This window comes from Seriola lalandi, unplaced genomic scaffold (genome assembly GCF_002814215.2).
Source record: "Seriola lalandi dorsalis isolate HSWRI2012SDOR001 ecotype SW California unplaced genomic scaffold, Sedor1 jcf7180002053855, whole genome shotgun sequence".
NCBI classification, from domain to species: Eukaryota; Metazoa; Chordata; class Actinopteri; order Carangiformes; family Carangidae; genus Seriola; species Seriola lalandi.
Genome location: NW_019524408.1, coordinates 14,981 through 40,525, shown reverse-complemented (window position 1 = coordinate 40,525; position 25,545 = coordinate 14,981). Strand labels below are relative to the sequence as shown.

The following is a 25,545-nucleotide window of genomic DNA, read 5'->3' as shown; positions in this document are numbered from 1 at the left end:
GCTCAGGACCAAACAGTAGAACCAACACAGTGAGCAACTAGCTGGTGAACACAGTGGAGATAATGTGCATCATAACTACTGGAAGAATCAATATGCAACTGTTTGCTATTGAGTACTCCATATCATATCGACTTAAAAGGTATATGTCAATGCTATATAAGTAATCCCCTGACTTTTCAAAGAGCACAATTAGGTCAGAATTTTAATTTGTTCAATGCTTTAGTTTATGAACCTCCAAACCCACTGCTATTCCCATCAACCTAAGCCATAGTTTTGCATGCTAACGAACTAAACTAGAAAGAAACATGGTTAATATTGTACCTGCTTAAAGAGTAACCCAGCACCAAATCCATCTAAATGTTGAGTAAGTAAATTACATGCAAAGTCATGTTATTGCACTATCAATCGATCCTGGCACCATTGGTACGATGCAAACATTTACTGCATGAGCGGTCCTTGTTTATGTCTCAGTTACAAGATAGGGGTTTTTTTGTCCAACAAATGTAGCTTCAGTAACATCCAGCAGGCGCCTGCTGACAAGTGAGGGGAAAATGGACAGATTTGTTAATGGTAACAGAAGGGCCACAGGCCTACCCAATACATTTACTCCTGAGAGTAAATAGGACACATGAAGTGCTCATCCAGTATTTCACACACAAGATCAATATTTTTATTTTTTATTTTTTTACCTTCACCATTTTTTGCAAATGATTACTTAATGTACATTCACTAAAAGTAAGTGTGGACAGGTACTGCTTTGCTTTTAGAGGGGCTTAAATATCCTTTCCTATGTAACTAGATTCTGGCTAATTTGGTGACATTTAAATCAATACATGAGGTAATTGTGACATAAAAGATAATCAATAAATTCATTTTAAATGTTAATGACTTGATCTTCCCTTAATGGTGAGAAACAGGCATGCATGCATTACTTAAGAATGTGTTGTACCCTTATTATTTTTGTCATTGTGTTGCCAAATATTATGTGCGCATATATAAATGTTGTCATGCTGCTGACCATTGCTGTTGCTGTGGCTCAGTCCCGCCAGGCAGCCCAATCATCGAGAGCCGCGAGGACGTGGTCAGCGAGGGGAACGAGACGGAGCTCACCTGCACAGCCATGGGCAGCAAGCCAGCTGCCTCCATCAGATGGATGAAAGGGGAGGAGGAACTGACAGGTCAGTAGAATAACAGCCTCCCCTGGTTTGCTTCACATGCTCCAGGCCTGTCCACTTGCCTACAAGTCCTGGTCTCTGGAGGCCCTTCCTCTGTGAACAAAATGTAGTTTTCATCTAAAACATTAATGTGTGGTGTACTGATTATGTTGACTGACATCTATAGGAAGATAATGATGCCTGGTCTATACGACTGGTGTCGGGCATTTTTAATTTTTATTTTTTATTTTTTTATTTTTACCTGTGTGTAAAATCCCCTGTCCACAAACCTGGGCTGCTAAGTCTTAGCTATAGTATGTAATGATCAAATATGCATTCAGAACTGCAAGAGCTGGAGTCCAGGCTCAGGTTATGTCATGTTTTTCATAAACCTTACAAAGCATTTGCTGTTAAGCCACTTTTATATTGTAATTTTGATTTTAAAATTGAAGAATCATAAAATGATTGTAAAATGTATTAAATATTTACTGTGAGCATTTAGTTACACCTTGACTGCTCATGAAATATGATTTTAGGCATACACTTTAACACTATATATGGTAAACATGGTCATGAACTTGTATTTACACATCTCATCTCCACTCCAGTGCTTTTGGCCAGCTGCAGGCCATTGCAGAGAGGGGTATATAATCTGGGGTGGTGAAAAATCCTTATTACCTCTCAGTTATGATTAGGGGTGATCAATTATTCATTACGCACTTATTGTACAGCAAGGGGGATATTCATTTTAGTCATATCGTATTTACACAGAGTGGATATCTCTGGGCTTGTTGTCAAATTATATATGTATTAGAATGGAGAGGATTCATTTGGCTTGTTGAGAGATGAAATATTTAGACAAGAGCGAATCTGAAGCTAAATGCCATCTGTGCCTCCAGTGTTCCCTACAGGAGTCGAAGTCAATTTCTGTTTATGAGTTGTCAAGTGTTTTGTAGGGGAGGGAGACACAACAGGATGGTTAGATCAGCGAAATGCCACTGACATGCTGAACGGGGCTAATCCATAGTGGCAGTGGGTACATAAGGAGAGCCAGAGAGTCACGTCCTCCTGTACCCCAGGAAACAGAAATCACTACTCATTATGGACGTGCTAAACAATTCATTAGCTCCTGCGCATATCGACATTAAAAGGCACACATCACGCTGGTTTTATAGAATCTCTGTGATCATGTTTGTCTTATGTCTGTGTGTAGGAAAGACAGCCGTAATGGCAAGAAATAAATTTGTTGGCTAATTTAAACACACTTTCAAATTGGACGAATTGCTTTTGCAACCATTTATCATGCTGGCAGGTACAGGACTGACGGGGCTCTGGCTTGAGAGAGACTCAACACACAAGGTGGCAAAATGCTTGTTAGCATAAATGACAGCTGCAACATTATTTAAATGTAGCAGAGCCCAGTGCTCAGCTGCTACTGCTGCTAAAGTACAGGAGGAGATTTGTTCCTTCAGACAGCTGCATTTAAATGTGTTTCTAAAATTTGTATGTGATTATGTGAAACTGCATGCATTGGATTTATTCAGATTTTTTTTTACAGAGAGTAGACCTTGTATTTTTTTTCTGTTTTGATTAGGTGGAAAACAACTTAAAATTTAATGCTATTTACACCCCAAAAAAAATTCACCAAACCCAATTTAAAATTCAGCTTTTAACGATTTTGGATTATGGCAACAATCAGTATTCAGGAAAAATCATTTTGGGAATCTCTTTGCAGATAAAATAAAAGCTTCTTTTTTTATATTTTTTTTATAAGCAAGTTTTATTAGAGCTTGAACATGTAGTTTAAATTTTGACCTTGGGGGGGAGGGGTGTCTCTGATAAATATTCATATTTGTTGACACATTTCAAAAGCAGCTCTTATAACATGAAAAAATTGTCCAAAAATAATCATTCACTCATTCACTTCACCTACTCACTGATTGAAACTTGGTGGCATCTAACCAAATTCCATTCACAGAAGAAGGCTATGGGATACAGTCAAAAGCTACAGAAAAGTCAACTCAGTGAACGTCAATTTTAGAATATTTCATATTTTGTAAAAAGTAATATTGGTACCACTTTCTAATAAGGCACCCTTTAGAAGCTGTGATTAATGACTTCATTAATAGTACATAAATAATTTGCTAATGCTTTACAGATCAGATATCATATATATGAATCCAACAAGAGAAACTTTTTTCTTTTGGGTTGCCAGGTTGTGAAAAATCCTCCTCCAGTATGACACATTAGTCTTAAATTCATCAAGATTTTTCATAACCTGGCAACCCAAAACATCCTGGTTTAACTTAGTTTCAAACCATTAATAAATGCTTTATGAGCTACCTACTATAACTTTTACTTAATTGATAGTTTTATTAACAATTAATAACAGCTTATAAATCCTTTTTAAAAAAGTGGCTTATCTCAAATTGATAGCGTAATATTGAAGTTTGTAATCACACTCAAATTTGAAATGCCTAAAATGAACTTGTCTAATAGCACAATTATTATTCCATATTGATCCAGTGTGCTTTGGCAGTTGTATTACCTTAATTTTGGCCTGCTTTATTAATGCTAATGCCAGTGCCATAGTACTGCTGGAGCAGTGTTCAAACAGCTTGATCAGTGGCTGCTCTGCAGTGTGATGGCAGGCAGAAGACTCGGGTTAGAAGCTGACTGAAAGAAAATGTCACCCTGAGAAGAGGCTATGCTTGATTGCGCTGGGATTGATCGGTGGTTGATGCTCACAAGAGCGTTTGATTTGACATCTCTGCTGCAACACTCAAATCTCCTCTGCATTCAGATTGGAGTCCTTCCACGACCTGATCTGCTGTTGTTCTCCTCGTCTTGGTTTGGATGACACTATTAATTGACAAGCATTGGTTGGCTCTGTCTTTCTCATTCAGATTTTGAAAACATGACACGGAGCCTTTAGTTTAGTTTTCTAAACTCTTTTTCATATTAAAATGACTTTGTAATAAGAATCATGCTCAAAAGTAATTGATACTAGAAGTCAAATTAAGGACTTTTTTTTCATGACAGCACTGGGCTGAGCCCAGGCAGAGCTATTTTCCTGACCTTGAAATGTGTTTTGCCAATCCCTTTGGTATGTCGCATGTTTCAGAGGTCAAATGAGAGACACAACATAATGGGAGTTCCATTGCACTGAAAGTAGTAAAAGGCAGAATGGAGCTATTTTTATAAAAAAAATGTTGTTGTCATGTTTTTTATTTTTATTTTTTATTTTTTGATAAATCAACAGTTATTGTGTTGTTGTCCACAAATTTTCCATTGAGAGGAGTGCAGTCATGACATGTCACATGAAACATAACCAAGTTTTTATTATTTAATGTGTGAGTCGCTATACATTTGTCAAATCTTAAATACAAATTACATTACACAATTAAATTAAATTACAGACATGAATATTGTAAAAAAAATTTAAAAAAAAAATTGATATGTGACAAAAAAAATCTGCAAATATTTGGCATTATTTCACCAATTTTGCTTGAAAAGTGACTGAATTTGGATTATTCAAACGGTTGCAGATTATCTTCCAGCTAATTGATTAATTGACGAATCATTTTGGCTCTAATAGATACTGGAAAATAAACATGCTAATATTGAGATAACAATTTAGCCCTCTAACATGTTTGTGTTATGCCAGTCTGAAGTTCCTGGACACTGATATTATTTTCCTATTTGAAGAAGCCTTTTTCTGAGCCTATTTATAATGCAGCACTGTGGCTGGTATGAGACAATCATTGTGACTGGCTGAGAGGATAATGGCTAATCACCACAACCCTCCAATTCATACTGCACTTCACCCAGCTCTCGGAAACGCCCTCGCTGACCTTACAAATGTGACCTATTGTCGGGTTTTGTGATTGCATGGCGACAAAAAAAGCTCTTAATATGAAATTTCTGTTGTTTGGCTAGGAACAAGATGGCATCGTTCTGAGATTGTTACCACTGATCACAGCACTCTGCTTTAACTAAAGATGTTTGGGATTAACTAATTTGCTGTGTATCACGTTAATGCTTTCAGTGCTTTTTAGAGTGAAGTCAAATTACTTGCTGTAGTTAACAGCCTACAAGAGGAAAAGAAATATATAACATTAGATACGTACTTTTATACTGACAGGACATTATGTGTTGTACATCCTGTTATGTCTTCACTCATTTTGGGTCTTAATGTGTTCAAATGTTAATAAATGAACTGTTTGCCAGTCAGTCCTGTTTGCCATCTGGCTGATTCTGTAACAAAACACCAAGATAATCACAGTCTCTAAACATTTATTTTTATGTGTTCTCATCACAACATCACACCTTTTATTCCTGCTGTTATTATTATAATGTGACTGTTATTACTTACTTACTCTTCTCTAACAGTCAGTGTGCTTTTCAAACAGTCTGACCACACTTGGCAAAGTGGTCAAATTTAATACCCTGAAGCGCACTGACCACTTACCAATCCCAGTACTTTAAATTTTATGTAGGCAGCTCTCGGGTAGATGTGTGTGTGTTAAATGGGGTTAATATCCATCAAGAGGCCACATGTGTGTGTATTGGTGATCACCAACTGTGGAACAACAGTGTTTTGCCCTCCCCGAGTCCAGCCGGGCTCCCCTGTGACAAGGCTGAAATGGAAGTGTGCTGCAGGTCAGAGTGGGGCTGTAATTATTTCCTCACTTCATTAAGTGCGAGTAAACCATCACACTCAGCACTACGGCTAATGCGATGCCCCTGTGGCATTGTAATGCTCTCTAAATGAATGCCCCTCTGACAGCCTAGGGCCTAGTGGGCAGCAGATTACTGCAGGGTTAGCCCCAACAATGCTCAGCCCTCGAGCTGCAGAGGCATTCATTATCAAGCTAGTATGACCCAGCCGCTCCTCCCTGCTCTCATCAGAATTGAAGGCCTCTGGCCCACCTGAATCCTCTAAAGTCTCGTTCGGGCACCACATCACTGAATCATAAATTAAATGTAAATGCCATTTGAACACACTCCAGTTTGACAGGTAATGTGCTCTTAATAGCTATGACTATTTGCTCATTATGACCACTTCAGGTTGGTGCTGCTGCAGAATTTCAGATTTGTTTTTGAGCTGTTTAGTCATTAACTTTTTCCCCTCTTGTGCATATGATGGTTTTTCTAGGTGATATGGCAGTTGAGGAGACATATGACAGGATGTTTACTGTCACCAGCCGGGTAAAATTTTCTGTCACCAAAGAGGACGATGGAGTGCCAGTGGACTGCATCATTGACCACCCAGCTGTAAAGGACCTCCTGGCTCAAAGACACTTGGAAGTGCTGTGTGAGTGGCCTAAAACGTTACTTATTCAAGTCTAGAACTACACTAGGGCCCCACAGACAGTGCCAGAGATTGTCTCTTGCCTGGGCTCGTGAGGGTCTTAAGTACTTACTGGTGAGGCTGTGACATTTGTTGATATCATGTATCAGACACTTCTGATCATTCAAATATACTACACACTAACAGTAACAATCACAGTTTTAAAAATTAAAAAAATGATTAATTGATATAATTTACTTTTTTGAAAACGCAGAAAACTGACACAGATCTCAGGCAGAATAACTCCAAGGAGATGAAGTTATTTTTGGGCATAAAATGCTTTTTTTTTTTTTTAAAAAAAAAGCACCTCTGTTAAATTATTGCACCAACATGAGTGTATGTGATTATGTATATATTGCCAAAAAGATTTATATAGTGCTCCTCTTGAACTCCATTCCAGTATATTTTAACTTCTGAACAGGTATACTGGGCGCAGGGGATCCCTGGGACAGAGCTTCTATTTGAGATTATTGTAAACTTTTCCTGTTTGAAAGTCAATCATATAACTACAAAGAGACTCAAAACAACTACAAAGAGATGCAAAATAACTACAATGATATACAAAACAAGTACAGAGATGTAAAATGACCCCAAAGATACACAAAATGACTACAGACATGCAAAACAACCACAGCTTACAAAAATAAGCAAAATGAGGCTTGTATTATTTTGAAATTCAGTTAGAGACTCAAAACTACTACAGAGAGGCTACAGAGAGATAAAGTACATCCACAAACTAGGTGCAGTTACTCTTGAGGATGCCTTGGTGAAATGTGCCCCAGGTAGACAGACACTCAGTGGTATCCTCTGACCATCAGATCATAGATGTAGTGTACGTTTTTCACTGCCTGACACTGTTATCTATGGATCATAGATCCATCCTGGCATCCTAATCTTACAGTGTACTAGTGCCTCAGCCCGTGGGATACAGTCATCACAAGGGAATAAAAAACTCAGGTGTCAAATGATGTTTAGGTGTTCTTTAAATGGTGCATTGATTGAAGAGGTAATACAGGCTTCCTTACACTGTTAAACATTAAAGAAAGGTTAAGGTATCCTTTTGTAGTCTGTGTAGAATGTTAATTTTTTTCAGGTAGACAACTGTTTTGTCTGACCTTTCAAGGAAAAAGAGAAAGCTTGACTGGAACCGCTTGACATTTTGGTAATCTTTGGCTAGCATTGATAAGAGGGAAAAATCATTTTTGCTGAAAGGTACTGTAGACTCACTGGATGTCTACTGAGCAATCGGATAATCATTTCATCCTCTGCTATGTTTCACTCTCGGCTGTTTTGCTTTCATTTAAAAATCTGTTTCTCTCAGCGCTTCACCTCAGAGCCCAATGATCATTTAACTTTTGCTTTGTCTGCAGGTATGAGGATAAAAAAATTGCTGTCTTGTCATAACTTATGACACTGGATCATTGTAAGTACTCATCTTTTTTCTATTTTCAGATAAACCAGAGGTGAAGATTGTGGTGACATATCCTGAAGGTTTAACCAGAGAGGGTGACAACCTAGATTTGACCTGTATCGCAGAAGGAAAACCACAGTGAGTACTCACAAGGATGGATACACTTCAAAACTTCCGAACAATGAAATTTCTGTTTAGTTTCGTACTTTCCACTGTATATCCCTTTTCTGCCTGTCCAAGCACCCTCTAACCTTTGCATTTCATTGTACCATTTAAATGTTACCAGTTGTTAGCACGCTGTATAAAGGACATCATTAGACAGGCCCTGCCAATGGCCCTCCTCAGACGATCTCAGATTTGACCTTTATTTCAGATTTCTAGCGTGGATAGACAGAGCCTGAGTGATGTGTGTGGTATTTGTGCTCTCCAGTCCCCATCAGATCAACTGGCTGAGAGTAGACGAGGATGTGCCGCCTCACGCTGTGGTGACCGGCTCTGATCTCTACATCGAGAACCTCAACAAGTCCTACAATGGCACCTATCGCTGTGTGGCGTCCAATGCTGTGGGAGAGGCCTACGACGACTATATCCTCTATGTATATGGTAGGTATCACGCTTCACTGCACTTGATGTTGAAATGCCTCCATCACTCTTTTACACCAAGGATTCAGTCTATATTGATGATATAGAAAGATTTTTAGACTTAAATGCCTACAGTAGCTTTGGCAGTCAGGGGATTGTATTGCAACGATAAGGATTTACTGCAGCATTTGTGCAACAAACACATTGACATTTCAAACATATATGGATGTAAGCCATTATTAAGAGGAACAGGGAGCTTAATCACAGAAGGTGGCTGGTTGACAAATCCACGGCGCTCTAAATTTATGTTGAAGATTTGAGCTGCCGCTGTACTATTATTGCATGACGATGAGTTTGAACCATACAGAGCGGAAAGAAATGGATAAAGTGGCTGTTGACTTTGGAATGGTGTGTTAGAAACCCAGGAAGTTCGATTTTACATGGTAGGTTTATATTGTTGAAGCAAGACAAAGACACTACAGACCTACATGTACAGACACATTAAGGGGATGCTAAACTCTGTTCGAAGTGCTTGCTGGATGCTTGGATAATTTTGGAACCCCAACCCCCCACAAATTAGTAAGTGTTCGACCATTTCTGTCACTTTCCGAAACTGACGATCTGACAGTCACACCCACTTCACGTGGCCATGATTGGCCAGCTGTGTGGAGGCGAGACAGGAGCTAGTATCTATCTAGAATATCTTGCAGGAAGGACTGTTTGAAAATCTGGAAAAACTATAAACTGATAAACTATAAAGACTTTTGATTTCTGACATGATCAGACAGCACGACTTTATTTTCTACGATGATAATGTGTTTTGGTGCTGTTGACTCACATTGAAGTGTGTAGAATTTCAATGTGTTCTGCAGCCAACCAGTAAAGGGCAATAGAGGGACCAGCTCTCCTAGGACTTGACTTTAAATGCCGTGGACGGTTTTTCCCCCCTTGGTTTGAACCTCTCTTCACTGAGGCCTCTTCTTCTTCTAACATGATTGTCACTCATGGTACACCAATAAAGGTTTTTTTTGTTTTCTTTTCAACACATCACTACCCACCAAACAACAACTAATAGAACAAAAAACAAAGCCAAAAATACTTCAAATAAATAACAAATACATAAAAATACAATTACTGTTGCTACTGCCAGTGAATTCACTTGGCTGTAAATCGCACATAATCTGAAAAAGTTCAAACCTCTTTGCAAACAACTCAACTGTTGAAAGGTGCACCAGGCATCTTTGCACTTGAATCCCCAAGTGGGAACAGCAGGAGGGAACTGTTTGAAGTTTTGAAAGCGAGAGGGACTTCATCATTTAGGAATCATGTAACTCGGACCTTAATTTCCTATTTTTGGTGGCTGGCAGGGGTGTTGAGGATGAGGGGAAAATAAATTTGCAGCAGGTGCAGCCATTGTTGGTGAGTTTAGCTTTTCTCTCCTTGGAGCGCTTGCTCCCTGCTGTTTAGAAGAGCATTTTGTATTTCGCTCCCAAGTTTCAATTTGTTTCTGCCTGTGTGCCAAGAACATTGTCTGAAAGAGACCATATCCGAAACAAGGGAAAAGGGTGGCTCTGCTAGTATGTACAAAAAAAAAATCTCTTCCCACATCTTTTGTGTGTAATTTATACTGATTGTCAAAATGCTTGTATTTTTAATTAGAAATCTTAACTGCAGGGTAAATCTTGGGTAGGTTTGTAAGACTTTATGTAAAAAAAAAAATGGCAGTTTGTGATATATTAATGTTTCTCTAAGTTAGATTATGGTTTGCTTTTCCATCAAACTTATTGACTCAAATATTAAAATGTTTCTATCTTGGAGTCTTAAGTTTCCAAGATATATGAACTGAGGTTCAGAACATAAAGTCTGCCTCCACTTAAAAAAAATCTGTTTTACTTATTGTTACTTCATTTGGATGTTTCGGCTTCAATGTGCAGAATTATGTACAGTAGCAAGAAAGTTTTGATTGACTTGGTTTTCTGCATGCATCGGTCGTAAAATATAATCTGATCTTGTACAGACAAAGTACAGACAGACACAATGTGCTTAAGCTAATTACACACAAACAATTCTAAAATATGGTGTCTTTGTTGAACACACCCATCAAACATTCACTGTGTTGGTGGGAAAAAGTAAGTGAACCCTTGGATTTAATAACTGGTCCAACCTCCTTTGGCACCAATAACCTCAAACAAGCTCTTCCAGGAGCTTCTGATCAATTTTGCATCATTCTTCCTACAGAGCTGATTCAGCTCAAACATGTTCTTAGGATGTAGTGTGAATGTCTCTCTTCAGGTCTGGGCTCTGACTGGGCCACTCCAACAGGTGGATTTTCTTTGTTTGACGTCATTCTGTAGTCAGTTTACTCTGAGCTTCAGCAGCTGGACAGTCACCCTGACATTACCCTTCAAGAGACGTTGATGAACTTGGGAATTCATTTTCCTCTTGATGATGTTGAGCTGTTCAGGCCCAGAAGCAGCAAAGCCCCAAACCATGATGCTCCCTCCAAGGTCAGGGTGCTTTTGGCAAACTTCAGGTGTGCAGTGACATCTTTTCCGAGAGCAGCAGCTTCCTCTGTGTTGTCCTGCCATGGGCCCCACGCTCCATAATTTGCAAATTGTGGACTTGTGAATAGAGATCTTAACCAGCTTCAGCTGTTACTCTGAAGTTCCTTTTCACCTCACTGAGCATTCTGCGTTGTGTCACTTTTCTGACTGTGGACTGATCAATATCTAGACTCTTTGAGATTACACTATAACCCTTTCAGTTTTATGCAAATCAACAGTCCTTGATCAGAAGTCTTCTGAGATCTGTTTTTGATGTGGCATGGTTCATTTCAGCAGATGCTTCTTGTGAATAGCAAAATCAAAACTGTTTTTAGAAGTTAAAGTAGCTCTAATCCACACCTTCAATCTGATTTCATTTATTGGACTCCAGGTTTTCTAACCCCCGTTTCCGATTAGCTTTTGTTAATGCCATTAGTGTTTAGTAGTGTTTTTATAAGTCAAAGTAGTTCTAACCCACACATCCAATTGTGTTTAAGTGATGTTTGATAACTCCTGACTCCAATTAGCTTTTTCTTGATGTCAGTATCTGAGGGGTCACATACTTTTTCCAACCTACACTACTCAACTACTTTTGAATGATGTATATACATTAACATACATACAGTGGTGAGAAAAGTTAAGTGAACCTTTGGAATTACCTGAATTTATGTATAGATTTGTCCTAAAGTATGGTCACAGCTGCACGTTACAATAATGAGCAAACACTCTTCTGTCTGTTTTAATTAGTAACACAAATCATTGTATTGTTCTCGTCCATATTAAAAACATCATTTCAAACATTCAGTGTGTAGGCTGGAAAAAGTACTGGTATCAACAAAAGCTAATTGGAGAACAGGAGTTAGAAAACATGGAGTCCAATAAATGAAAGCAAATTAGAGGTGTGGGTTAGAGCTACTTTGACTTATAAAAACACTATTGAGTTTGCACAAGAAACATCTGCTGATGTGAACCATGCCTCACAAAAAAAGGAGATCTCAGAAGAATTGTTGATTTGCATAACGTTGAAAGGGTTACAGTCATGTCAGTTTAGATATTGATCAGTCCAAAGTTTAATTCTGTGGCTTCTCTCCATGGAAGTGGACTCTCAGCTAATTTGACTCCGAAGACACAGTGATAAAAGCACAGTGAGGTAAAAAAAAAAGAGTCCAGTAAACCTTTTTTAATGAGTACTCACATATGGTAACTTTCATAAGCCACTGCTCTGGCAGTTTACTTTTTCTGTTGATAGTTTTAGCCAGATGTGAGGAATCATGCTGGTTAGAGAAAAATGCCAACAGCAAAATGATACTGAAATGAATTAATGAGGTCTCTCTGTACACCTTTACAAACACTGTCACATTGTCTCCTGGTGGGTTACACTATGGCATAAACTATGCCATTATAGCCTATTCATCACACATTGATGCAGATTCTTAGATTTGGCCACTGAAACCAACACTCATTTTTAAAACTAACATGCAGCCAAAGCTGTAGGACCAGACGAGGACAGGAGATGAGGTGCAGTGTTATGCTAAAAGCAAAGCTGTTGTTGAACACGAGCTCATTGTGGATTTTGTGAGAGATTGCAGGTTTCAGACTGATATTGTTTTGATTATTACTCAGTCTGCTTGTTAAGGTCGTGCTGACAGTCATGAACTGTGTGTCAAAAACCAGCAATATAACTTTTTTTTTTTTTTGTCTGACTGTTGAGCAACTTTTTATGACAGTTGCTGAAGATGTGCATTTGTGAAAATAAAATGCATTTGTAACGTTTTTCACATCAACGCCATTTCACTAATTGTAGGGCAAGCAGTGAATAGGATTTTAATGGAGGGACAAGGTCTTGGGCAGAGACGGCAAAAACCTGTCCGATTCAGGGGAAATTGCAGAAGAGAAACAGAGAGTGTTGTAGGTGTACGACAAATGCACGTTTTTTTCCGACATAGTTCAAGAAACCTGGGACTCAATTTCAACACCTGGAAACTTTAAAAACATGTGAAATCACCACCTCCTGAATGGTTTAGCAGATAAGTGTTGTTGTTGTTTTGAAAATGCAGGAAGAATAACCATGTGGGTTTTTTACGAATGTCTTACAAACTGAGTTTCAAACACAGCAGGACCTCACTAATCCAAATCTCTCAGGTACAAAGCATTCAGAGAAGCACTGGTACTCCAGTTTTTCACTGTTGAAATATCTTCAGTTGCTTGAGAAAAATAACTCAAGTCACATCATCATAGTATATGTCTGAAGTTCAGCAGTTCTGTAGGTTAGTTGATGTTCAGAGAAATAATGTGTGTATTTCACCAGCTGTCATGTGTGACTTTGTAACTGTGACATAGGTTTCCTGTGACTCTCATAACTCTGCCGCCCCATGGTTATTCATCATCGTGCTCTGCCAGGCAGATGATGACATCTGCTTGTTCCCAATGGGCCCAAAATGATCACTCCCAAACAAAAGGACAGCATATGCCGGCAAATAGCTCACTCAAGGCAGACTTATTCAAGCTTTCATGACTAAATTCCTAATTGTTGTGCAAAGATTCCTCTGAAAATAAGATTTACCGTACTCTCTCCTTGAGTAAATCCTCTCAGATTGTGTGTATTTTTTTGGGGGTAATGAACAAGTTGTCTCAAACACACATCTTTAAAGTAATAATATAATATTCTAATAGTTCAGGAGTTTTCCCTGAATTGCCTGCGGGCATTTAAGAACTCATGAATGATGAGTCTCGACTGCTGTTAAATTCATGTATCATTTGCTTCGTGCTGCATCTGTAACACTTGCATGAATGAATGAAGAGCAATGGGAAGCAAATGTTCTCTGGTCCAGAATAAAAGCTACAATAGCTTTGTTATCAGTGTTTGTGCCTTTTGCCATGACTTCTTCAATTAGTATCTTCCTATCCACATATTTTACCAGTTTCCATTAAACACTGTTCCTCTGGTGTACGAGCGTTGGAAGCTCTATGACTTCAGCTCGCTATAATGAGACACAGGAGATTGGCAAAAGGTGCTCATAACAGCGTATAATTATGTCTGCGACTCCCACACCTCTTTTCTGGAGGATTTAATGCCAGACAAAATCATGTTGTGGTCCATATGAGGGTTTGTTGTCCCAGACTAATCATGCTTGCTACAGTGGCTTAATTAGTGTGTGTTTCTGCCACATAGATTGGTCTTCGCATGATAACCTTGTGCTGTTTTTGTATTGTTTTTCAGTGGCAATGCAAAACCTCAACTATCACACTTCTCTTATCACGGCTACCAACATCAGTCTCACATTTGTCTACAAAATGACCAATTTCTTCTCTTATCTGGCATTTTTACCATTTTGTGTTTTTAATTTATGGACTCTTGGTCCTGTTGAAGCCATCACACACCTGTCAAAAATGCCTTTTGTTTAACCAATAGCATGCAACAAATAGCTTTATTTTAATGAGTTGTTTTTTGCTTGTGAGTATTATTGATAGTGCTCAGCTGAATCGTCCATCAGCGCTCTTCCATCCTGCTGCCACCCTCTACCAGTGCTAGTCCTTCGGGCTCTTCCTATTTCAAAAAGACTAATGACCTTTCACTGTGCGACAGCCCAGACAGGTGTGAGGCCGATGTAAATCCACATCAAATCAAGTCCCATTGTGGTGCAGGTATTGTATGTGGCTGGTCGAAAGGCTGAGAAAGAGGCTTGTCATGCTGTTGTCCACAAGGGTGTGTCTGCAGCAGGCTGTGAATTGTGCCCCCTGGTCAGTGTGTAGTGTGGGAGAGAGCTGGCCAGACAGAGGCCTTTCTCTCAAAGGTGACCTGGTGCTATAACTCACACATACTGCCTGTTGGCAGGAGAACAGTACTGCTTTTTACCACCACGGTTTAGCCACAGTTGACTTTTTGACCTATAAATCTTCCATGGACCAGAAGTCAAAGAATCACAAGCCAGTGGAAATTTGGGGTTTATCAGGGGTTTGACATAATGTGAATGGACAGGACTCGGGGTTCTCCCTCTTCTTATGACAGGCTATCCCTCTGAATCACACACATAATGAGGAATGTCTTTCAACACTTGAGCTTGTAGATTCATTTTTCTCAATAAGAATTTGTTAGATTAATTGTAATAACCTCTTTTACAGACATTTCCCTCTGTTTTTGGAGAATACTTTTATAAAAGCTGACGTAAAGGGAACTTTAAGTAAGAGAAACAAATAGACAAAAGAAAAGCAAAATCTCTTCCCTGCTGTCGTGTTGGCAGGCAGATTTAAGCAGGCATAGATAAACAATTTCTCCTACATTGTTTCACTTTATGGTTAAATTTTCTCATATCAAATTCCTCACTGATACAAATACTCCCTGAAAATATGGCCTCTCCAAAATACACTCATATTTCAGCCCTCATAATGCTGAGCCCAGAGTCATCCAGCCTGGAAATTGCCCATGGAGAATTCTTGTTCGGCTGGATATTATATGTGCCACATCCTATCCCGGCCTTTGTGAAGACCCTCTTTCCTGAATGGCCAATTTCCCTCTTCCAGACACTGACATTTCAGCTATCAGACTGCCTTCGGTCACAGGGAAAGAAATCTAGCCCACCCCCCTCTTCAAATACTGTCAGAGGAGAATCTCTTCCTGATACCCTGATACCCCCCTACCACCATCAACACCACCTCCACCATACACTCCATCCCCGGCGGCAACATTATGCTGTCCTTGATGTTTTATCATTAGTTTGGGAGTGTGTGGTCCCCCACTGCTGTCTTTTGATGGAGTGCAGACAGTAAAGGCACAGAGACAGCCAGCCAATTTCCCCTGCTGTGACTCTCCCACAGCAAGGGGTCGTGCTATCTCTCCCCTGCACCAGAGCCAGGCATATATTCCCCTGATGAGGAAGCTTTAAGCCCTCCTTAGCACCATCACATACCTGAATTGCCCTCCATTTTGTCTTTCTGATTATTTTGTTTGGGGGTTAGTGACAGGCCTAATCAGTACATTGTGGGGCGGAGGATGCTGCTCGGGGCTCTGCTGTGCTGCAGCGGGAGACCACCAGAGTGGTTTAATTTGTAGTTTGACATTAATTATTGAGAGAGACTGTGGAAAATAGCAATACCTTTCCATGATTGCCAGACATTATTATTCATAGTTAATTAGAAAATTTATCAAAAAAGAAATTCAGACTCTTGCCATAATGAAATATGATACAACCCTTGTGCAAATATTAGTGTTTTTCTTGATATGTTTAGAAATGCTGGCAGTGTGAATAGTAATGCTGGCCTTCAGGTCAGTCCACCACTTTTGTGTTGACTGAAATATCTCAACAACTACTGGATGGGTTGCCATAAAATTTGGTACACACATTCATGGTCACCAGAGGATGAATCCTAACGACTAGCAGAAGGTCAGCATTTTCACATTAGCCCACCACTTTGATCTAGACTGAAATATCTCAACAGCTACTTGATAGATTGACACAAAAATTAGTACAGATATTCATGGTTCCAAAATGATTCAATGCCCTGATAATTCCCTGACTTTTCCTGGAGTGCCACCACTGTGAAGTTGAAGTTGAAGGATTGCCAGAAAAGTTTGCTTTGGACATTCATGAATCCCTGAATGAATGTAATGAATTGTAATTGTTTTGACGATCCATTAATATTCTCATCCAGCGCCACCTTTGGGTCAAGTTTTTATTTTGTGCAATACTTTGGTTTATTCCCAAATACATGGAAAAACTAAGATTCTCGTAAGCTTCAGCTGTATGTTGTTGTCAGTGCAAATCAGCAAATGTTAGCATGCTAACATCTAAACATGCTAAACATCAGCATATTGTTATTGTGAGCATGTTAGCATGCTGATGTTAGCTTTAGCTCAAACATTGTTGCTGCTTAAAGGAAATAGGTTTTAGAGTTTTTTCAAGTTTGTCTTCAAACCATATTCAGGTGCCCATATGTACGATAAACCAGGTTTTGTTTTGCTGTAGCCATTCCTCCTGTTTATAAAGGGCCTAAAGAGATCCCTTCTTAACATGTTTTATCATAAAGTTTATGTTAAGTAGTCAGAGTTAATCAAACTAACTCTGCATATCTTTCAAAGTCAGTGTTTATAGTATCAAATTCCCTCCTTTAGCTTCCTGAACAGCGTTTCTGTGCTGAGCTGCAGTGAAGCAATATTAACACAAAAAGATTTAATTCTAAAAAATAATAGTAACTTTGGGAGATGCTCACTCTGTCTGACTAACTCAGGCTGCTTAAGCCTCATGTTAACTTCAAATAAAGCTCTGAATATATTTTTGCACAGAAAAGGACTTTGGGTTGTATCCAGCCATCACTCACACTGAAATTGATTTAAGGAGGGATCTCTGGAGGAATGATCACAGTGAGCAAAACCTGATTCAATGTTCATATGGGCACATGACTATTGTTGTAAAATAGACTTGAAAACATGTGAACCTATCCTTTAAGTACAACCTCACGGAGCTGCTAGCATGGAGTCTCCTAAAATATTACTCACCACAGCAGCTAAAACATGTGCATGTTATGATTTTTATAGTGCAGCTTCTCATCTTCAATGACTTTTGTCTCTTTCTTTACTCTTGTCTTCCTTTATTTCTTATACATGTTCTTTATTTTTTTTACTCTTTTCATCTAGATGCTCCCACTACTATCCCCACACCCACCACCAACCCAGTCAACACGCAAGGTACTGTATGCCCCCACTACTGTCCCTCTCAGCAATCATATATGTGTGGTGTGTGTGTGAGCTTGCATGCATGTATGATCAAGCGATCGAGGAGAGAAAGATCTTGTACCTAAGGCTAAGAGAGTCCGTGGATGGCCAGTTTTAATCAGATAGTGCTGCTGATAGGTGACACCGCGGACAAGCACCGTGCGGCTGTCAGAGACACCTGTCACAGCCCTTTCCAGTCACATGTTTGATCTGAGAAAATGCAGAGACTCTGCTTTCTGCTATCTTATCAGCATCTGCAGCTATATCTCAACCGGCCCATCCATCATATTATAATGCCCTTTGCATCTCCCCTACAAATGCCAGTCACATTTCGTCTTTGCGAGGCCAAAAAACATCAATAACTATTTTTTCTCAAAGACATATGAAGTAAATGAAAGGCAGTTCATTTGTGCTGTTTATAGCAGAGCAACCTTTTGCCATCTTCTGTGCACACTATTTTAGACTTTGATTTAGCTCTGTTCAAAAATTTCATTTCAATATTAACCATTAAAAAAAAAAAAAAGCTATTATTTCAAAAGCACCACTAAGGCTACACAGATGGCGAGGCAACCTTGGGAGTTGACATTTGGATATGCCAGAATGTGACATTTCAATACAAAAACTATCCTTAAAGAATAGATCGGTTTATCAATAGCTGCTTTAGAGATATGGCAATTTTGGCCCTTTTGTCATGATCGTTCTGCAATTCATGTAGTCATAAAAATATGGAGTGGCAATATTCACATAACAAGTTTGAAACTCAATGTGAGACTGCATCAAAAGCTCCAATATTGTAATGTGGCAGCTTTCAGATATGATTCATTTATAAATTTATTTGATCACACAATTGGCTTTCCAGTAGTTTATCTGTGCATTATGTATTTATTCATTAAAAATATGGGTCAAGAGTCACATAAACAGCACTGTCTGTAGTCATGTTTGTGAGGCCCTATGGGGTTTTTAAAAAATCTCTGTTTACTGTGACAGCGCACTTCTCCTTTGCATTTTTTAAATTGCTTCCTCATGTTTTGAAATTTCTACTTCAAACCTGCTTTTTTCTGTCTCAGTTTTAGTTTCGGCAGTATGCCAGTGATCATGCTGCATAGATACAACATAATTTCAGCTTTCTGACTCTGTCTGGGTGTGGCCCAGTCAAACAGGAAGTTGCTTTTGCAGAGCTCTGCATTACTCTGCATTTTTCCCTAAGCTCTTCTCCTTGGAGTAACACTGATGCAGCCGTCTCCGTGTTTTCTGCTGTAACATTCCAGTAATTTCCGAAAGACAGGCTTGAAAAAGGATTTACCGTGATTTATGCAGTACATGCTGGGAGGATGTAATTGAGCTTTCTTGCAGTTCACTACTCTTCTAAATACCCTGTCACAGGGGCAATGCTAAGCTGGCTTGTGGTAGATTGCTTTGCGCTACCTTAATCAGCATAACGGCACAGTATAGCATTTTCCTCTCGCCAATAAGGAAGTGTACAGCACGATTTCTTACAGATCCATTACAACCAGAGTGTGAATTGGCGCCGCCGCTGCCACCACCAGCTGCGATTTTCTGTTGTAATCAGAGGCAATTGGACTGCTACTATATATGATCCTAACATTACAAGTCCAGTCAGTAAATTGTCAGAAGCATTCATTGTCAAATATAGATCAAAGAGCTTATTACGAAAAAAAAACCCCAAGAAACATCATTTAAGTTTTTCAACTAATTATAATTGAAACTGGTTATAGATTGAAAATATAAACTTTGAATAACCAGGTCATAAGCGGCTTCCTTATCTTAGGTTGTTGTAATTTTCATGACATTTCAGGGATAGTTGTGTATTTAAATCTGGTTATATTGTTTTAAATATTAATTGCCATTCATCTGTTATTGTGTAGAAAATTTGTTGCCACTATGTTTTGTTATGCGGTAATGGACCATTAATTGATATTATTTGTTTATTGGTTTTAGTTTGAACCTTGGTTTTAGTCTTTTATTTGGACATTTTAATGTGTGGACCCTGGGAAGATTAGTTGCCATAGCAAAAGCTGATGGGAATTCAATAAAATGAACAAATAATCAACAAATAAACAACCAGTACGTTGTAGACATAGTGGTTGTCTAGTGTTGGTAGGTTTGATTGGTACTTATGACTAGGATGAATTTACTGAATGAAAACATTAAGCTTTTAAGTTGCTGCCATTCACTAATCCATTATATGCAGCACATCCACATGGGCATGCGATTTTGCCGTTGTAGCATCAAAGATGAACACGCTGAACATTTTCAACCTGCTCTCCCCCCGTTTGGTGGTTCATAATTGATGCAGAAATTAACTTCGGAGATTTTTTTCTGTTGTAGCCTTGTGTCCTGAAATGCCAGTTCAAGGCCTAACAATGGTTTTGTACAGCGGGGGAGCAGATGTCACGTTAAAGCACAGAATCCAGGAGTTGTTTGTCTTCTTTGCTGTGTCATGGTTAGAAAGTTTCACAAGAGGTGATATTGTCAGGTCTTAAGAGTGACTTAAAATATACAGGGTGTGTGTGTGTGTGTGTGTGTGTGTGTGTGTGGGTGTGTGTGTGTGTTTCTGTGTGTTGTGTGTGTATGTGTGTGTGTGTGTGTATCTCTGTATCTCTGTGTGTGTGTGTCTCTATGTGTGTGTGTGTGTGTGTGTGTTTAGACCTCTTAGGAGCGATAAGTCATAAGAACATTTCTTTAATGTGTTGGACAGTCTTTAGGCCTTGTTTATCTCCATGTTTTTTTATTGAATATTTTGGTAACACTTTTATTTTTATATTTTATGGGTCTTGTATTGTCCAGCTAATTTCCAGGAACCTTTCCTCATAATTTTCTAGAAATTGTCTTAAATTAGGCATTTAGCTGTTAATTACCAGGACATTACTGATGGATACTGATGTGAATTTATGAAAATTTCTTCATTTACAGACTACAGAATTTCCTTTTTCTTTATAAAAAAGAATTTGAATATAACAAGCAGGTACTTAATAACACTTAATTTCCCTTATAATTAGAACTAAATTGCATTGGCCTTTCTTGGGAATATCCCGGTAATTTGCAACTAAAAACCATCTTTTTTGGGGGGGGAAATTATTAGGAAAGTTTACAGGAAATTATCTGAAAAATATTGGACCCCTAAAATAAAGTTTTACCAATATTTGCACTTAAACAAAAAGCTTTTAGTTGACCTCTTGTACCAACAAAAAGTTGGCAGATATGTGTGACCATCTTTCACAGTGATCCCGTTTTAGACATTCAGACGTCATAATCTCAACACAGTAGTTTATGATTTTATAATGAATTCAGCTAAATATTGTCTTCAAGACTGACAGTAGATGTTTAGAGCATCACAGAAAAAAATAGTACTCCACAAGTTCTTTGTCAGTGGTTGTATTTCTTTTGGGCAGAGGGTAGAGTTTACCCAGAATCCCCAGCTCTGAAGGAATAAAAAGGGAGTCTGTGGCGATAATGCTCCAGCTCGTCAGATGCTCAGAGATGATCCAAGGCAGGGACATCATATCCCGGCTAAGCCTTCAGTAACCCCCTCTCCCCCGGCTTGTCGAGAGGAGCCAGAGGAAAGACAAAGAACAAGGAATTATGTTGTAGACTTGATTAAAAAGACCCTATGTTTCCGCAGATCTGCAGTCCAGGGTAAATTGTTGTTTAGCATGCTACAGGAAGACGTCCACTGAATAAACTCAAGGCATGGGTGTAAGTTTCATTGTTCCCGTCACTTTCCAAAAACCTATTTCCCATTTTTGTCCCTCTCACTTTTATAGCTCATGTCACTGTGTGCTCAAAGCAATAACCTTAACGAGCAATGGCCTTACCTTATTTCTGGTGGTTGTTGGGACGTTATGCAGCCTGAAATTACTACTTGTAAATATCACTCAGGGCTGAAAAATGTTCTAAGAACTAGGATTTTCATACATTTACATTTAATCTGTATTTTAATTTAATGCATATCAGTCAAAGAGTAAAGAGTAAATCACAGCTCTTTGTATAAAAAAATTAAATACAACAATGGTCTATCGGGTATCTGTAAATGAAACTAAAATTTATTTTAAGTAGAGTTACAATACATAAGTTTACATAACATTTTCTAGTTTTATGAAAAACACATTGCTATTGTTTTATTTCAGTGTGTCCACAAACCTCTGAAGCCACACCCACACCCTTGTCTAAAGGAATGTAAAAACACTAAACATTAAAGAATATGAGTTAAACAGTCATTTCTGAGGTCAACAGCCTTCTGGTTTATGGATAGTACAATGCTGTAAATTAACTACCAGTGAGAGCTTCGCAAGCAAACATTGCACTATACATGAACCAGAGCCTGGCCTTCATTACTGCACCCTTCAGACTTGATAATACTACAAACCATAATGAAGTTTTTATTGCTTTCTTGGCTAAGCTGTCAGGGATTTGTAGATCCTTATGACTTTAACATGCGGTGCACAGAATATATACATGGCTTCAGGGTTATTTCCATGTCTTTGTTCTAACAAACACATGGCATTTTTTTTCCAAGTGAGAAAATCGTGTGATTTCGCACCAGATGGTATTTTGGGGCTCCGTTTCTGGCAGGTTTTTATACATGTTTTGTTTGCTGTTTCCTCCGTCAGCACTAGTACATGTTAGGTGTTGGCAGGTTTCCACTGCTGTTTAGTCTTGGGATTCAAGCTTCAATTCCATGTACACTATTGACTTCAACAAAGACTGTTAAGAGTTCATTTAGTATTCAACATAATTAGTCATTAAACATTTACCAACGTTGTTTTAACTCTCACATGTATCATTTCTCTTTGAAGTATTTCATTGGAAAAATTAAAGAATCATTTAGAAATGCTAATTACTTTTTTCCTCACATTTGTTTACTCTGATTCAGTTGAAATTTTGTTTTTTTTCTGACCTGCAGGTTTTTTTCTTTCCTTTAAACAGTTATTAAAGAAAGAAAATATTGTAATGGTCCATTTTAATTGGTCTCCAGGGAGTATGTTAGTAATGCCTGCCCACCCTGAAGTTAAAAGAGTGTTTCATTGCAGTAATATTGTTTTTTTTCATGGAGCAGTTGTGAGAACTCTACTTAGCACATTAGGGTTTGGAGATTGAATGTTATGTGCCAATGAACTCAAATTGTGTCCTCACTTTCAGCTGATAAAGTGTACTTTGTGGCATGTTACTTCAGGCAACTTTTGGAAGAGAGCAGTGATTTCTATTATTTTGTCAACCTTTTCCCTTGCCCTGATCTCCACTGGGGGACAAACAAGTTGAAGGGGGAGTATGAAGTGGAGATGGGTGCTAGCGGCTTTTATGAGCAGAATTTTGCCAGTCTGAAAAGATATAATAAACAGGCATCCAGGAGTTCAAATTTACTGTCACAATTTCCATTCATTTGCCATTTTATTAGTTGTAGCCGGACCTTCACTTGTATTTCTGCACCTCTGTTAAATGTCACAGCTGTGTTTGTACATCTTCAAATCATTGTTTGGGTTATTACAAAGGACTCGGAAACTATTTAGCGAGCGAGCAGTAGCACTGGAATTCAACTGAGGACAACATTGTGCTCTGTTGATGGTCTGCTACAACAGCAATACGAAAAATGATTTGGTGGAGATTGTCCATGTATGCCCATCTCATTACGTTCATTTCCTTTTCGAACAGTAACAAATATAAAAGCCACGGATGTTAACAGTTCAATGCTGCAAAATGGCTAGACGGTCCTTAAGTTGATTCTGCAGCAATGCCCCTTTGTCCTGTGAGAGTCTATTCAGTGCAAGTGAGGGCTTTGCTCTATCAATGCAAGAGAGTCATTGTTTCAATTATGTCCATGTAATTACATCTATAAATTGTTATGTGTTTGTGTGTGTGGTTTACCGCATCTGTGTGTGTGTGTGTGTGTGTGTGTGTGTGCATGCGATATGCCTCGTTGTGTGAAAAATATGAAAAGAAAAAAAGATGGGAAAACTGAAATTATGTTCCATGTAATCAGCCTGGTGACAAGCTCGCAGCTCTGATCACCACACTGACAGATAAGTCTGATAGGATGCTCTGTTACGGGCCAGAGTGGCAATTAGTCATTCCAGTCCAGAGACAGAAAGGTGCGACTGTAAAGCATGTGGTACTAGCTGTTCAGCGGAGCAGATTTCTCCGCCGCGCAGACACAGGCATCAGTTGCAAATCCTCTTTATTCCCCCATAAATCCCCACGGCTGTGCACATCCTGTCAGGACGCCGGTGTGGGCATGTCAGCACTCCCTGATCGACCCGTGAGCAGAGCTGTGCTGGCGGTATGGACACCAGCTACATTACAGACATAATCAAATTCTACTTATTTCAAGTGTGAGGCCACAAAGGCCGCTGTAATAACACTGTCTGTCATTTGGACGTTTTTTTCTTACAAGCACCTTCTAGTATTATAAATGCATATATATTGGGCGTGAATGGCCGCAGGGAATCACTCTCTTGATCCTGGATGTGTTAGAGCACCGAATAAGTAATTTACACAGGAAGAGGGAGGAATGATAGTAACAGCAATATGACAATTGATAAAGAAAATCTGTTCTTGTGGCGGTCTGAGATCAGGGTCAGATACACATCAGCACTTTGGGAGCCTGAACCTCCCTTTCACTCTGTTAGTCAAATATAGTAAGTGGACAAAATAACATGAACACATGTTGCATAAACACAGTTCAAAAAAAACTTTATTGAGTTGCTGGTTCAACTGAACCAGAGGCCTGTAACACGAAGCCAGCTAAACTTAGTCTGGTTCTCGTGGGGTTACCTGGCTTCACTGAGCTGAACATTGGCCATCCTTGAAAATGTGTATCACAAAGCTGGCTGTTAAAATCTCGGTTTACCGACCAGCTACGAGCATGTTCTTGTGAAAGAGGCAGATTTGTTAGTGGGTTAGGGTCAGAACCATGAATGAAGTAATTCATATATGAGATGAGATGAAACTGTCATATCTGTGGGTAATTTTGGTTAAAGTAACAGCAGAAAGTGATATTCAACAAGGTGAAATGTAAACATGATCACATAACTAGAATCATTAATGTTGTAGAAACATTAGAAATCATTTACAAATATTAAAGGCAAGGTTATAAATAAGTGCTGGGGTTTTTATATTATGTCTTAAGCATACAGTGAGTTCTTTTTTTGTCTGATGATGAACAATGTATTCTGAATATGTAAAGTACTTATTAAAGTTAAAAGTAATGTCAGTCTGAAGGCTGATGAAGTCTATCTTACTGGCAGGTTGTATTTATAATCATGGGAAATATCTAACAGTGTGGATTATTTTTCTAACAAAAGACAACAGAGGCTTTAGTTTGTATTTCCAATTATCTTCTAAGTCTCCTCATTTATTCTGAGCTGCAGTGATGGAATAAGAGAGTAAAAGCATCAACAGTGTCAGGAATCCTGACAGGAATGAAAGAATTTTTTTGCAATTAAAATTAAGCTATTATAGTCATTATGTAATTATATTCATAATTACATTTAAGACCAGGGTGGTCACATAGAACAGCAGAATGATTCTAATTATCTATAAAAATATCTATTGCTCTTTATTTTTGGTCACTTTATTGTAAACTACTTTATCTACGAATCCAATAGGAATTAAGACTCAGTTTTTTCCCAGTGATCTGATTGGTCAGTAGTCAGGCTGTGGACAGGTTTTGATCTGATCCTCTGAAGTTAACCTCCTCTGGAGCAGTTAGCCTTGAATCATAGGTTACCATGGTAATCCTCCTGGATAGCTTTAGGGTTCCTAATACCGGAGTTAAG

At 38.7% G+C, this 25,545-nt stretch overlaps 1 protein-coding gene across 3 annotated transcripts in view; it reads left to right on the top strand.

Moving 5' to 3' along the window:
* LOC111651922 (cell adhesion molecule 1-like) overlaps window positions 1-25,545 on the top strand; it is a 151,691-nt gene that overhangs the window by 117,618 nt on the left and 8,528 nt on the right. For 2 of the 3 annotated variants that reach the window (XM_023402000.2, XM_087172833.1), the window contains 5 exons: window positions 1,041-1,178; window positions 6,313-6,471; window positions 7,960-8,056; window positions 8,349-8,521; window positions 17,675-17,725. In XM_023402000.2, coding sequence (XP_023257768.1) covers window positions 1,041-1,178; window positions 6,313-6,471; window positions 7,960-8,056; window positions 8,349-8,521; window positions 17,675-17,725 — 618 coding nt within the window. The remainder of the gene's footprint in view (window positions 1-1,040; window positions 1,179-6,312; window positions 6,472-7,959; window positions 8,057-8,348; window positions 8,522-17,674; window positions 17,726-25,545) is intronic. The other variant, XM_023402001.2, reaches the window with a different exon arrangement.